Below are 14,287 nucleotides of genomic sequence, written 5' to 3'. Positions count from 1 at the left end.
GAGGACCAGAAGAGGTGCTTGGGCTTTTGTGAATACTCTGAGGACATAGTATAGGCCAAATAGCAGTGCAACAAACTGAAAGTGATGGTCTCCTACTGTGAAACTTAAAAAAAAGCACTGCTGAGGTGGATAAATGGGAATATGCAAAAAGGCATCTTGGATGTCTATGGATGCCAGGTATTCCCCTTGTCTCAGAGAGGCAATAACTGACATGGAAATTCCATGAAAAATTGTGGCGTTCATATGTATTTGATGAGGGATTTTTGGTCCATTTGAACTCTATTTTTTACCCTTTGAAACAGCCACTGGAACCCACAAGTTTGAGACTTCTGTGACCCAGAGAGGCAAACTGTAATGGACATTCCCTCATTCATGGGAGTGAGGGCATCCCTTCATTGGCAAGCAGGCTTTGGGGAAGACTTGGTGGGTCCAATCTTACACTGAAAAGGAAGGGCTGAACTTGGGTTTTGCAGCTGAAGCCTGGGTACAGTGATGCATTTTGAGGAGGTAGAGGCTCATGGGGAAGGGGGTTATGACCTTTCGCTACAGAAGAACAACCTTCCCTCCTATGACATGTTATGCATTTGTCAAGTACCTCACAAAAAAGATGTCCTCCTGCAAAAGGCATGCATGTGAGCCATCTTTTAGGCTTTGAGCCATAAGACTCTGCATATGTGTATAGAGATTAGAGCCACCCTGGAAATTTGTGTCATTATATGTTCTAGGGCATTCACAGAAAAGAACAGAGCAGGATGTATTAGCTTTGATTGCTCAGTTGAGGCACAGCCCTAGAGTACAGGATCATGTTTGATCATTGCCCTATTCCAGTTGGCTGCAATTTGCCAAACAGAAATCACATCGATAGCTGGTTGCAGCTATGTGTAAAGACAGCCTTCAGGAGCATCTCATACTTCCTATCTGCAGAATCTTTGCATGAAGAACATCTTCAATTTGTACAGTGTTTAAGACTAGGATGGCAGATCAACTACTGGAGCAGACCACTTTTTAGTGAACTCTTTTTCCACTAGCTTGTGCTCAGAAATGATTTTCTGAACAGTGAAACTTTTATTCTGTATTGACCCATTTGTCATAAATTGCTCATTCTATTTGTACATGAACAGGGAATCCCCTTCTGGGGTACTGACAGAGTAGGAAGGTATGGAATATTGTGTAAGAATGTCTGAGAAGGAATACACAGCAACCCGTACCTTATTTTCTTAGTAAAGGCCCTATGTAGAGGTGACGGTAAAGTATAAATATAGTCATGTTTATTTCCAGTAACTGTAAAAAAAATACAGTCTGACCCTGTCCAAAACACTGGTTCCTATATTGGGTCCAGGCTTTGCCCATAATGGTGGGCATTCCCCCAAAGAGGTATTCTGAGTCTGGGTCCATAGGTATAGACGATGGCCCTGGACCTGTATAGCACTCTGCAGCTAAATACACGCATAGCACAGGGAGCCAAGGTGAATGCCCATGCAGGATCTAATGTCCAAAACAACATTACAGGCCGCCCCCAAAGGGGAAAAGGAAAGGTAATTTTTAATAAAAGTAAACTACAATATTGCTTGTGTAGCAATTGTATATGCTGTATTTGCTATTTCCCCCCCCCCCCATAAAAGTGGAGTTACCCTGTAAGCTAAGAGTTATTTCTTTCTAAGGGAGAAGTCGTCTATCATTTTAGTTTCCAAGCAAAATATTGAGTACTTACAGAGTGGTGTAGTGTTCTAAGGTAGAAACCCAGAAGCTGTGACTTTAAAGGCTTTCCCAGTGTCCAGTCACCTGAAGGAATGAGCCTATAACACAAGGTCTAAGAATACTCAGCCTGAGTCCCGTACTGTAGAATTAAGATGGTAGTCTGTGCTCCATTTATACAAATAAACGTTTCTATTTCAGTTTTGGCTGTGGTGTACATTTTAATAAAATGCCTATGGTCTGCAGATGCTTATTTTTGTCATCATGTGCTAAAAAAATTCTCAGTATTTTGTAGTCAATATTGACTAGTTTTAGAATATTCAGTTGTCTCTACTTCCAGATACCATGAGATCTAATGCTAATAAACTATCCTCTTTTCTGCTCTCTCTAATGGTATAGGTTGCCTGGATTCCTGGTATACCGTATAGACCAGGGGTGGGCAAACTTTTTGACTTGAGGGCCGCAATGGGTTCATATATTGGACCCGGGGGCCGGACCAAGAGTAGATGAATGATGTGTATGTGTCATCCATAGTAAGTATAGTAATATTCCCCCATAGTAAGCATAGTAATTAATCCCGCATAGTAATTCATCCCCCATATAGTAATTCACCCCCCATAGTAATTCATCCCCCATATAGTAATTCATCCCCCATATAGTAATTCATCCCCCATAGTAATTCATCCCCCATATAGTAATTCATCCCCCATATAGTAATTCATCCCCCATATAGTAATTCATCCCCCATAGAGTAATTCATCCCCCATAGAGTAATTCATCCCCCATAGAGTAATTCATCCCCCATAGTAATTCATCCCCCATATAGTAATTCATCCCCCATATAGTAATTCATCCCGCATAGTAATTCATCCCCCATAGTAATTCATCCCCCATAGTAATTCATCCCCCATATAGTAATTCATCCCCCATATAGTAATTCATCCCCCATAGTAATTCATCCCCCATAGTAATTCATCCCCCCTATAGTAATTCATCCCCCCTATAGTAATTCATCCCCCCTATAGTAATTCATCCCCCCTATAGTAATTCATTCCCCATATTAATTCATCCCCCATATTAAGTCCCCAAGTCCCCCCTGTGTCAATTCACTTACCTTTGCTCCGCGCGTTCCTCTCGCCGTGTTCCCGCGCCGTTCCGGTGTAGCATGAAAATCTGTCTCCTATGAGGATCTGTCCCCCTCGACGTATCTGCGCATGTGCCAGTTTCAGGCATTAGCAGCCGATCGGCGATCTCCGGCACATGCGCAGATACGTCGAGGGGGACAGATCCTCATAGGAGACAGATTTTCATGCTACACCGGTCTTCAGGGCGGACTGTGAGAGGAGCCTAGCTCCGCGGGCCGGATTAAAAGGTCCGCCGGGCCGTATACGGCCCGCGGGCTGTAGTTTGCCCATTGCTGGTATAGACACATTCATTTTGAGCTAGCAATTGGAAATATGCAGGCAATAAGAAATATGTATTACAGCACCTAGATTGGGTCAGTGCAAAGTCTATGAGATGAACCAAGTGTCATGCAATGTTTAACACATGTCTAAGGAAACCCACAAGTACAACTTTGGGGAGCAGTATACTTTTCCAGCTGGTCGTCGTCCTGCGCTTTTACCATTGCTAAAACTCCATGTTCCTTGCATACTGAAATCTCTGATTACATAAATCTTACTATCCATGGCACCATTATGATGATTCCATTAATGCATGCATGCTTACCCTTGGTAATTCATCATACCAACTGAAGACATCCACTCCAATGAGTGAAAAGATTCTGTTTAGTGGTGGCATTATCTGTTTGGTGATGTAGTAGGTTGCATTTAATCTCAAATTGTGATCTTGCAGGACATCAATGGGTCGTCGTACAAGCTGGATAAGGGGTACTCCAGGCGTCCCATACACTATCACATATGGCACCCTCTCTCCAACACGGGGCTCAGAACGACGATCATATGCTACCATTTTTCTTTTAAAAAAGGAGAAGAAAGTTATAAAAATTAAGTAAGATAGACCAATACAGTGGCACTGCAATATGTGATTATGAGGTACACTATTTATATATACAGAAGAAAAAAAAATAAATAAAAACTCCATGCAAGGTCATTAGGGGTTTCAGGTGTTTTAATAGGATTGTATACTCCTAATAAATTACATTTGTATACTCTAAGATTATAATAGGTTTGTTGGTACTGGAATCGGGACTGGGTATCTTTTTTTTTCCAGGTGTATTGATGACAGGAGTTTTTAGAAATGTGGATGATTATTGTATGCGGACACAATAACTAGCAGACCAGACCCTAAATTCCTTTTTTCCAATATGTTGTAATTTATTTTTTTTAGATCAACCTAATTTGGAGGAAACAGCTGGAGGAAAGAAAAAAAAAAAACTACGCACATAGCCAGCTAAAGGCTACACAAACCATTTGGCAAAAAACAATGTGCAGGTGGCAGTTGGTGAGCTTGGCATTATCTGACGGACACTGGAGAAAGCATCCAGAGATACAGTATAGGTAGAGGTACCAGGTGTCACATTGTAGTGCAATAACCTGTTCAGTATCAATCAAAAAATGTTGCTAAATTCAAGAGCAAAACTTAAATATATAGTAGCTTGCCAATCCTTAGATGTGAAGGTTGAAATTTTTTTTTTCCATCCTATTTTCCCCCTTTATTTTTATAGGTGATCCTGCCAGTAACACACTTTCTATCACAACACTAACCATATATGTATCTATGGAGGAGAAGCACTATCACCCTAGGACAGGAAGTGTGCTAAGACTATAGAACACCTCCCACTGGACAGAGGTATTCTGTAATCCACAGAGAGATGGAAACGATGCAAAGGATCACAGTCAGCAGATGCAGAAAGCACAGGGGGTTATTGGTTCACAAGATTTCTGGCAGGATCAATTAGGTATTTGCACACATCAAAAAAGATATAACAAAGCACTTTGTATATGCTTTAACAGACCAAAAACAAAGAATAAATATGTAGATTTTACTAGAAGACATTGGCCTGAAGTGTTCCAACACGGTCAATTAATATAGATAAGTGGCCCAAAAATATTTAAGAGAATCATCACTTTGTCTGGAAAGTGACCTGTGAAATCAACTTGCTCATCTCTGTAAATTGCAAGCTCTCAGGATGACAGTATCTCTATTCTGAGCTGCCCTTGGTTTCATTGAATATGTAACAACATTATAGACTATAAAACCTAAAACACACTGGTATGAAATCCTATTTCTTTGTTTAGATTATCAAACGTCTTGTAGCTTGGCATCAAAGATAGGATAGAGTCTTCTTTGCTACAACCAAATATTTTTCTGATACTTGTATACAATGTGTATTATAGTACATTCACTGGCTGCTGACATGGAAAACAAAAACAGACAGTGCTGTGTATGATTATAATAAATACCTTGTACTGTAATATACGAGGATAGCAGAATGCCTGCCGCATGTACTGCATATAAACTGATCAGCAATAACATTATGATCTCCCACCTAATATTTATTAGGCCCCCTTTTTTTGTTTTTACGAAAACAACCCTGACCTGTGGAGACATGGACTGCACTAGACATCTGAAGGTATGCTGTGGAATCTGACGCCAAGCTGTCAGTAGCAGGTCCTACGTATTGTAAGATGTGAGGTAAGACCTCCATGGATTTGACTTGTTTTTACAGCACATCTCAAAGATGATCAATCAAACTGAGATCTGGAAAATTTGGAGGCCATGTCAACACCTTGAACTCGTTCTCTAGAACTCGGTCACTGCCATCAGGGAATACTGATTCCATAAAGAGGTGTACTTTTGTCAGCAACAATGTTAAGGTGGCTGGTATGTGTCAAAGTAACATCCACATGAATGGCAGAACCAAAGGTTTCCCAGCAGAACACTGGTCAAAGCATCACACTGCCTCTGCTAGCTTGCCCTCTTTCCATAGTGCATCCTGCTGCTCTCTCTTCCCTTGGTAAATGATGCACAAGCACCCAGCCATCTACATGATACGAAAGAATATCTGACTGATCAGAGCGAGCCAGTTTCTTCCATTGCTGTGTGGTCCAGTTCTGATGTTGTCCATTTCTTCAGGGACATGTTCAATGTTCTGCCTAATATATCCCACCAACTTTCAGATGCTATTGTAACAAGGACATCGGTGTCATTCACTTTACCCATAAATAGTCTTAATGTTATGGGTGATCTGTGTACATACCTTGTTTTATTTGTTAGCATGTTATTTGACATGCCAAGATCAATTCTCTGTATGTGTGCACTTATAGACAATGAATGAGCAGACCTACGTCTGTAGATATATTTTGAAGGTTAGTTCAAAACATTGCTCTAAATTTAGTCCCTTAACAATGACTATAAGTGCATGTTGCTTCACTAAGATGCACATTCAAGAAATTGGCTACTATTAGATACATTGGAGACTGTTTGACCGACACTGAACATCTAATAACAGAGAATCAGGTTTTCAATAGGTTTCCTTTATGAGCAGTGAAAAATGAAAGACTGTGCAAAGTGAAATTGCTGCAGCAGTGCCAGCAAGAAGCTGTACAATATTACAAAACTAGAAAAGCTACAATTTCTGGGGAAATTGTGTGAAGTGTTCTTGCCTCCACCAGTAGTCTACAACTCACACTCTAGCTTTTGTCACTCTGCTGCCTGCTCACACACCTGGGTTCCTATGGCAACTCACTCTACAGCAAGGGCAGAGAAGAGCAGTTAAAAACAAACTGCTCCAACTTGCTCACTTCACTAGCGGTTGCCATCTTCAAACGGTTGTAGTTTAAAAATTTTAAATCCTACACCGAAGAGCTTTATATTGTGAGAATCACAAGACCTAGACCTACATTTTGATGTATAGCATGTCTCTGAAATATTAAAAATGAAGGCACAGTTGCAGTTTAGAAATTGCCCTTCAAATTTGAGGTGGCTAGAGTGGAGTTTCAATGAATGTCAATGGGCGGCGTGAGTTGCAAACAAATGGTCATATTGTGAAAACTATCAGGACTATGGCTCAGCCGTGGACATTTGTAGTGGCAGCAGGGATAGCTGAACGTTTTGATATAAGATTTGTGTAGGTGGGCTTGAAAATGAGGGAGTGATGGCAGTTTAGAAATCATGTCCTGATTTTTCATCTCACACTCTAGCTTTTGTCAGCTCCCACTCTAGTTTTGAACATTCCGCCATTCATTCCTATGGGACCAATTTCACCACAAAAACGCCGATATTTCGTGAACCATTCAGCGAAACGTTCCACAAAGTAATAGCACACCAATCGGGAACAATCCGCACGTTTCGGTATATTACTGTCTATGTAGTGTAAAAACTGTGGGAGGAGTTAGGGTGGTAAATTTGGCTATAATAAGAATATATATGTGAGATAACAGTAAGTGGTCTTGCCATGCATGAACACTTAATATGAATGAGCAATAAATGCAGCTTGTATTTGAGTGAACTGCAGGAGTAGACTACAACGGCTCACTCGTATATTTAATATTAAAGTAAAAGCAAGCTCATGATGGTTTAATACACCCTGTAACATAGTAGACTATGATGGCTGGAATGGAGTACACAATATGTTGTACCCGATACAGATGGGTTTGAGTCTTTCTGGCTACTCCTGTTAACCAACTGATGACCTTGGGAGTGCAAGTTATGCTCTTAAAAACTAGATAGTAGTTATAAAAACTTAATCCTTGGTGTGTACCTTGTACACCCCCTTCTATTTCCTGCCACAATTGTTCTGTTTCATGAGAGCTACTGCAGTGGCTACTGTGAATATGATGACTTAGCCACACTATTTGTGAGCATAGCTAATACACTGTAACCTTATTATAGTTGTGATGTATTTAAAGAAGTTATCTCATGTGCAGGTCAGAGAAGTGTTCTTTCATCTGCAGGGAATGTTAAAGAATTTGCAACTACAAACCCACCCCTCTCGCCCAAATGTTGAAGACAATGGGTCTCTACACCATATTTGGTGGGAGTTCCCCAAACTTGCTGAGTTTGTCTGATATCAAGTTCATCCTGTTACATGTGCCTGTTTTACCCTAAAGCAGCCCATAGATAGGAAGGAAAGAAAATAGCTAGATTCCCCCAGCAATATTATGTTCTGCTGGTGACAATAAGCACGGCAGTGATCGCATGAAAAAAAATACATCAGCGGATCGACTTCAGTACAACCAATCTGCCCATAGAAAGATCAAATCTCAACCAGTCCCTGCTAAACTGGCTGAGATTCAATCCATCTATGGCCAGCTTTACTCCACAACTGGCTCTGCTGGGTATAGGGATTGATACTTGGCCTACATCCTTGCAAATATCTGTAGCATGCCCACACAGAAGCTGGACTCTCCTTTGTTAGGAATTGGAAGAACACTATATTCCCAAACCGGTCACAAATTATCAATATTCTCAACGACCATCTACTATTTAAATACATGTTCACCAAGGCTCGCTTATCAATCAATAAATTTCAAACTTGTTAGGAGCTGTGGCTTAAAGAATACAGATGCATCCACTTAACATAAATAGATCTTTATTTCTGGTTATTTGGAATCTCTTCATCTGCACCATTAAACGTGACCTAAATGAGATTCCAACATACCCAGTAGGAAAAGCTTTATGACAATTTCTGCTTCTGTATTCGGCTTCTTATCTCCGGTGCCCCTTTCTTCTTGCTAAGGCAATAAATGTGTAATCTATATCGCATCATTGTAACCTTTACATTTAGCATTTATGCTTCTACCTTCCTTCTACCTCTAGACACCATAGGTAATTTCAAAAATGTACTGGCTTACTTCCCGGGCATTAATACCTGCAATTATTAAAACTCTAGTTAATTCTATCTTACTCAGGTAGCAAACTTTTGAATACCATGTTATACCTTAGAATCACACACACAGCAACACATACAATATACTAACTTTGTACTTATGTCTAACATGCTGTATGAATTCTGTTTTCAGTTCTCTGATTTTTACTTAAAGACTCATGGATTAAAAAGAAAAAAAAAAACAAAAAAAACGCAGAATTACATTTGTGTTATAAACAGGACATACAGTATTATATAAAGTTTGCACTTTTTATCTACAATAACTCTAATTGTTTTAAAGCTATCAATGGTCACTTTTTTGTTACAGTAATCACCTAAAGAAAGCCTTGCTTGTCCATATTTGACAACATTAATATATATTTTAATATAAAGATTGCTCTGGTCTTTAACATCTCACTAAATGATTCCTTTAAAACAGACATCCTAGTTAGAGCTAAAGATTTATCTCAAATTTGCCAATTAATTTTACATAGCATTTTTTTCCCCACTCTTTTTCTCCTTTGTATGCTCCCCACAGCACTTGTAACACATCCATTTCTGGCTATGAAGTACAGCACTGCATGTCTGTTAAGGCCACATACACCACTTTGCTCCAACTTCAAATCCCATAACACATTTTGCCGCCAGTCCTTATATACATGCTGCAGAATGCCATGGGACGTGCTTTCAGGCGCTGTGATGTGGGCGGTGCGGTGTTATTAATGGGATCCATGATCACTCTCAGTTTCCACACAATGGGCGTTTTGCTTTTGTGCCGACATGTGTAATTGTAGACAATTATGTGTGCGAGCAGAAGACAAAGCTCACGGCGATCAGCCATATCATTATGATCACTGACAGGTAAAGTGAATAACATGGATTATCTTTACAATAGCATCTGAAAGTGGGTGGGATATATTAGGCAGCAAGTGAACATGTTGTCCCTGAAACGGATGTGTTGAAAGCAGCAAAAACAGGGCAAGCGTAAGGATTTAGGAGACTTTGACATAGGGCCAAATTGTAATGACTAGACGACCAGGTAAGAGCAACTTCAAAACTGCAGCTCTTGTATGTTCCTGGTCTGCAGTGATCAAATCCTAACAAAAGGGATCCAAGGAAAAAAAAACAAAACAAAAAACAGAAATAAAACAGAAAACTGGGGATAGGGTCGTGGGCAGCCAAGACTCACTGATGCATGTGGGGAGCGAAGGCTGGCCCATGTATTCTGATCCAATAAAAGAGCTATTGTAGATCAAATTGCTGAGTGTCAGAACACATAGTGCATCAGAGCTTGTTGCGTATGGGGCAGTGCAACTGCAGACCTGTTAAGCCTCCCATGCTGACCCCTGTCCACAGCCAAAAGCGCCTACAGTTGGCACATGAGCATCAGAACTGAACCACAGAGCAATGGAAGGCAGCAGCCTTGTCTGATAAATTCGAGAATGGTTTGACAACACAGGTTCAAAATGTTGACTTAGCCACCGGATGCTCCAGATCTCAATCCAATCAAGCATATTTGGCATTTGCTGCAAAAACAAGTCCACTCACAGGTGAGGGCATTGCTTGCATATTAATGGTGGCCTTAAAGTGTTACTAAACACACAACAGTAAAAATCAGTCAGTATATGCAGTAAAGCATGCTTGTTATACTCACTGTAGAACCTACGGGGTTAATCCCCTGCATTGTGTAAAAAGGCTGTTTCAGCTGGTCTTCTCTGATCCTCCCCTTATTTACTTCCCCAATCCATCTGCTGACAGTACAGAGCTCTAGGAGACACTGCACATGCTCAGTTTGGTGTGTATGACTAGAGAGTTTTTTTGGGGGGAGGGTGCATGTGATCGGCACAGTGCCAATCAGCTGTCCAGACAGAGGATCAGGGGTCATGCAGCCTCATAGGAAAGTCAGAAGAGAATAAAAACTCCTACAAGATTAACCAGTGCTCTGCCGGACACTAATAGAAGTTACAAGACTGCTATATACTGCTGATGAGAAAAGGTATTTAGCAGTTTTTTTATTTACTAAAAGAATTGGATTTCCATATTCTGTGTGAGACTAGATAAAGTGAATGCAGGGTCCTGGGTTTATTAACACCAGGTGGAACACGTGTGGAAAGCAAAACCTAAAGTGGTCAAATATACATTATATTCTTATCGAATTGGATTGTTTCTGGAGGTACTTCCCACCCTAGCAAGTTTTCAAATCCATGCAAAATGGTAAAGTCCTGGCTTTAAACAGACACCATAAAAACAGCTTTTCACGCTGGAACCTTTCGATTATGGTCTCTGACCACCTCCTACCTCGTTAGTTCCAGTGCTGGCACACAGGCTCCAGGTCTGTAAGCAAAACTTCCTCTGTACTCCTTGGCAAAGATAAGGTCCTGCATGCTGGCTTTCCCTTCCAGAAGCTTTATGCACTGCCTCTGCACATACTGTTTGATCTGGCTTATATCTCTTGTTTCAAATAGTAGCTTAATTGAACGTTCAAGTATCTGGAAAAAAGAAAAAAAAAACATTCTTAAGCTAGCCAAAGACAAAGTGGTGTTTTAATGCACTATTCAGGCTATCCACAGACATAAAACTAGCCAGGAATCAATAGATTTCTTCATTGACACTGGACAGAGGAATATGCACTGCCAGTTATTGTATTCAAGATGCCACAGAGTCCACCTGCATTCTTTGACATTTGAGCTGTAGGTGGCCCTTTTGGTGCCAAACCTCAAAAAATTTAATACTTTAGCATCAATTGGCCAAAATTCAAGCTGTATAGGGCAATTTTGAAAACAGAGCTTAGCAGACATACTTTCTTTGTTTCTGATCAAAAGTTACATATTTACAACAGCTGTTCAGAATACACCTTGTCCAATGTCTACTGGCCCATTTTTCTGTAATATATTCGTCTATATAAAGAGACAGTTGGAGGAAAAGAAACGGCAGGTACAAAGTGCAGTCTTCTAGGAAGCCTTCTTTCACAGCCACTTCTGAGTCGGTTAAATTTAGTTCAGCACATGACAGCATGCTTGCCTGCCCCTATCACACCTCATGCATGCAGTCTCCTACTTTCCTACACAGAATTATTATGGCTTATTGAGCAAGTCATAAGAAAGCAAGTCCATCTAACATATATATGTACAGTATATGAAAATGGAAGAATAAGGTTACTGTCAGATCCTGATAAACTGAATTACAATCTGCATAGTATAGATATGCAGAATAGCATTCACTCTTTTGCTTACCTTACCAACAGCAGGACAAGCATCTCTTCGTACAGTCTCTATGCCTTTTGCATCAAAGACAGGATCCTTCTGATCAAGAGTTTCATACATATAACCCACATACCTTTTCTTGGTTTGTAAAACACAGGGGAGATAAACCTGCAAAACACAATTACTTCAATCAAACAACTTTTTTCTTTCAGTCACTAAACACATGTATATTGCAGGGTCCCTCACTGACCCGGCTCTCTTGTTGGTAGTAACAGAGAGGAGCATAGGACCTTGCAGAAAACCCCTTTCATCCAGCTGGAAGGAGTGGACTGTATCCTGATAGGTTTGCATAACGTCTTCATTTCACAACCTTGGCTAATACCAGAGAGAAAGGCTCTACTAGGCTGCCTGAAGTTATAGCATGCCAATATTGCCACTTTCTACTTTTGCAGTCAAACTGGAGAAAACCCCACTATATGTTTCTTGTATGTTCCCATTCACACAACATACTGAAAAAAAGTTTGGCAAAATAATTCTTATCTTTTAGATTTTTTTTTTTTGGAGAAGGTATCAAGGCTGACTGCAAACAATTCTGAACAAGTTCAATATGAGTCTGTCCTAACAAAGTATTTGGACTTTCTATAGGAACGCCTTCTCATTAATATACAATGAAGAAGCCTAGCTACAAAATCTAACGCTTTTTTTGAACAAAAATTGTTCAAATCTTGTTTACAATTGATAATGAGCTCAATTATCTCAGTACATTCAGGGAAAATTATGGCAAACACAGCTCCCTAAATAGTCAAACAATAATTCTTCAAAGTTGATGATACCAGAAAAGAGCATCTAAAAAGTTAAGCTCCAATTTTTACTAAATATACTAAATATTTGTAAAATTATTCTTGTGAATGTGCACATGTAACAATAAAGCGATATTAGGCAATAAAGTGTTCACACTAGCGTTGAGTGCAGGAGGCAGAGTGGCGTTTGGGAAGCATTTTTACCGCTTCCCAAACGCCTCGGACAATTCTCCACATTGCAGCACATGGTGCTGTTCTAATGGGAGCGTTAGCGTTGCGTCGCGGCAAAACGGATGCGTCTGGTCGAGTCAGGTTTTGACGCCTCCTATTCTAGTCTATGGTGCCACTCCGTAAACGCCGGCCGGTTGTGACGCGGTTGCAGGGCGCTTGCGGAGCGGTAACACCATTTAAACTTCATTCTAGGCGTTTATGGGGCGTTTTTAATGCTCGGCAAACGCCTAGCAACCGCTGCTAAACCGCGCATGCGGCGTTTGCTGAGCGTGAAAAAAACGCTCCGCAAACGCCGGACCAACGCTTGCCAAACGCTATAGGGGCGTTTGGCAAGCGTTGGTAAAACAGTCAAGTGTGAACGAGCCCTAAAACCCAAAACCAAATATGTAATATATTGTAGCTTACCAATCATTAGACATATCAGTTTTATGTTTTAGGCTTTTTCCCCTCTGTTTTCACCTAGTGATCTAGCCGATAACACACCATTTGTTTTAGAGTGTCTCCACTCCAGCTAATACTTAATAAGCAGTTACAGAAAACAATTTATACCTTTTGGGGTAAAGGTCTAACAAAAATGTGATCTGACCATTATAAGCACCCCTGCATGTGGTATATGTGGTTTATATCATCCTTGTAAACCGATACATTTGCACAAGAGCTTGTTCTTTTGAAAAACAACATACTTACTGGCTGGATTACAAGATTAAAAAAGAAGAAAACCCAAAAAACAAAATTAATACAGCCATCACATCTGAATTTAATACTGCAATATAATAAATGTTTGCTTTTGGGTATAATACCGCTTTAACTCAGTACTATCCCAATTTAGCACTTTCGGGAATTTATCAGAGGTGTTACATCCTCCAAAACAAGCCAATTGCTCCATGTGTTAATGCTTTAAAAATGCTGCAGATACAAAAAACATAGGATTATTGCACTCACCATAAAATCCTTTTTTTTTTTTTGGCGTCCATGTAGGGACACACATTCAGACAACTGTCAGATTATACTGCTGTGTACAGGAGGATTGGACACTGGCAACAGAAAAATTGTAGGACAACTCAGGATAACCTCTCCTCTACCCAACAAGCCTCAGTTTTTAGCAAGCAAGACCAAAAACATGAACTAAAAAAACATGAGGTATGACCTATGTCTCTCAATGGACATACAAGAAAAGGATTGTAAGGACAGTGTACAAAAATCTTGTACTTGAGTGACACAGGAATTCAGATACTGCTGGGACTTCCAAAATCAGTCCAGCTGAGGGGTGGGCAACTCAACAACCTAAAAGCCACCTTAAGGACCAATGCATGTTGCTGAAAATGGAGGAGACAGAATCCCCTATTAGATTTGGGAACCTGGCAATACGACCAAAGGGAGGGTATGAATAATCAACCTAATACTCAAGGCTAAAGATAGAAGTCACCACCATGGGGGAATTACTCCACACAGAAGGAAACACAAACCTGAACCAGTGAAAAGCTGATCAAGCAGAACCTGCTCAGGTGGAAAAAACATTTCCTATG

General features: G+C 40.3%; 1 protein-coding gene across 3 annotated transcripts in view; it reads right to left on the bottom strand.

Annotated features, from left to right (window-relative positions):
• REV3L (REV3 like, DNA directed polymerase zeta catalytic subunit) overlaps positions 1 to 14,287 on the bottom strand; it is a 262,767-nt gene that overhangs the window by 6,778 nt on the left and 241,702 nt on the right. For all 3 annotated transcript variants that reach the window (XM_089664511.1, XM_089664520.1, XM_089664519.1), the window contains 3 exons: positions 11,761 to 11,898; positions 10,826 to 11,016; positions 3,424 to 3,670 (listed from right to left, as the gene is read on the bottom strand). In XM_089664511.1, the coding sequence (XP_089520637.1) occupies positions 3,424 to 3,670; positions 10,826 to 11,016; positions 11,761 to 11,898 (576 nt within the window). The remainder of the gene's footprint in view (positions 1 to 3,423; positions 3,671 to 10,825; positions 11,017 to 11,760; positions 11,899 to 14,287) is intronic.

This window comes from Staurois parvus, unplaced genomic scaffold, assembly GCF_062004578.1.
Source record: "Staurois parvus isolate SC_StPar_1 unplaced genomic scaffold, SC_StPar_1.0 ptg000048l, whole genome shotgun sequence".
In the NCBI taxonomy this organism is placed as follows: domain Eukaryota; kingdom Metazoa; phylum Chordata; class Amphibia; order Anura; family Ranidae; genus Staurois; species Staurois parvus.
Note: the sequence above shows the minus strand (reverse complement) of the source record. Positions and strands in the feature narration are given on the sequence as shown.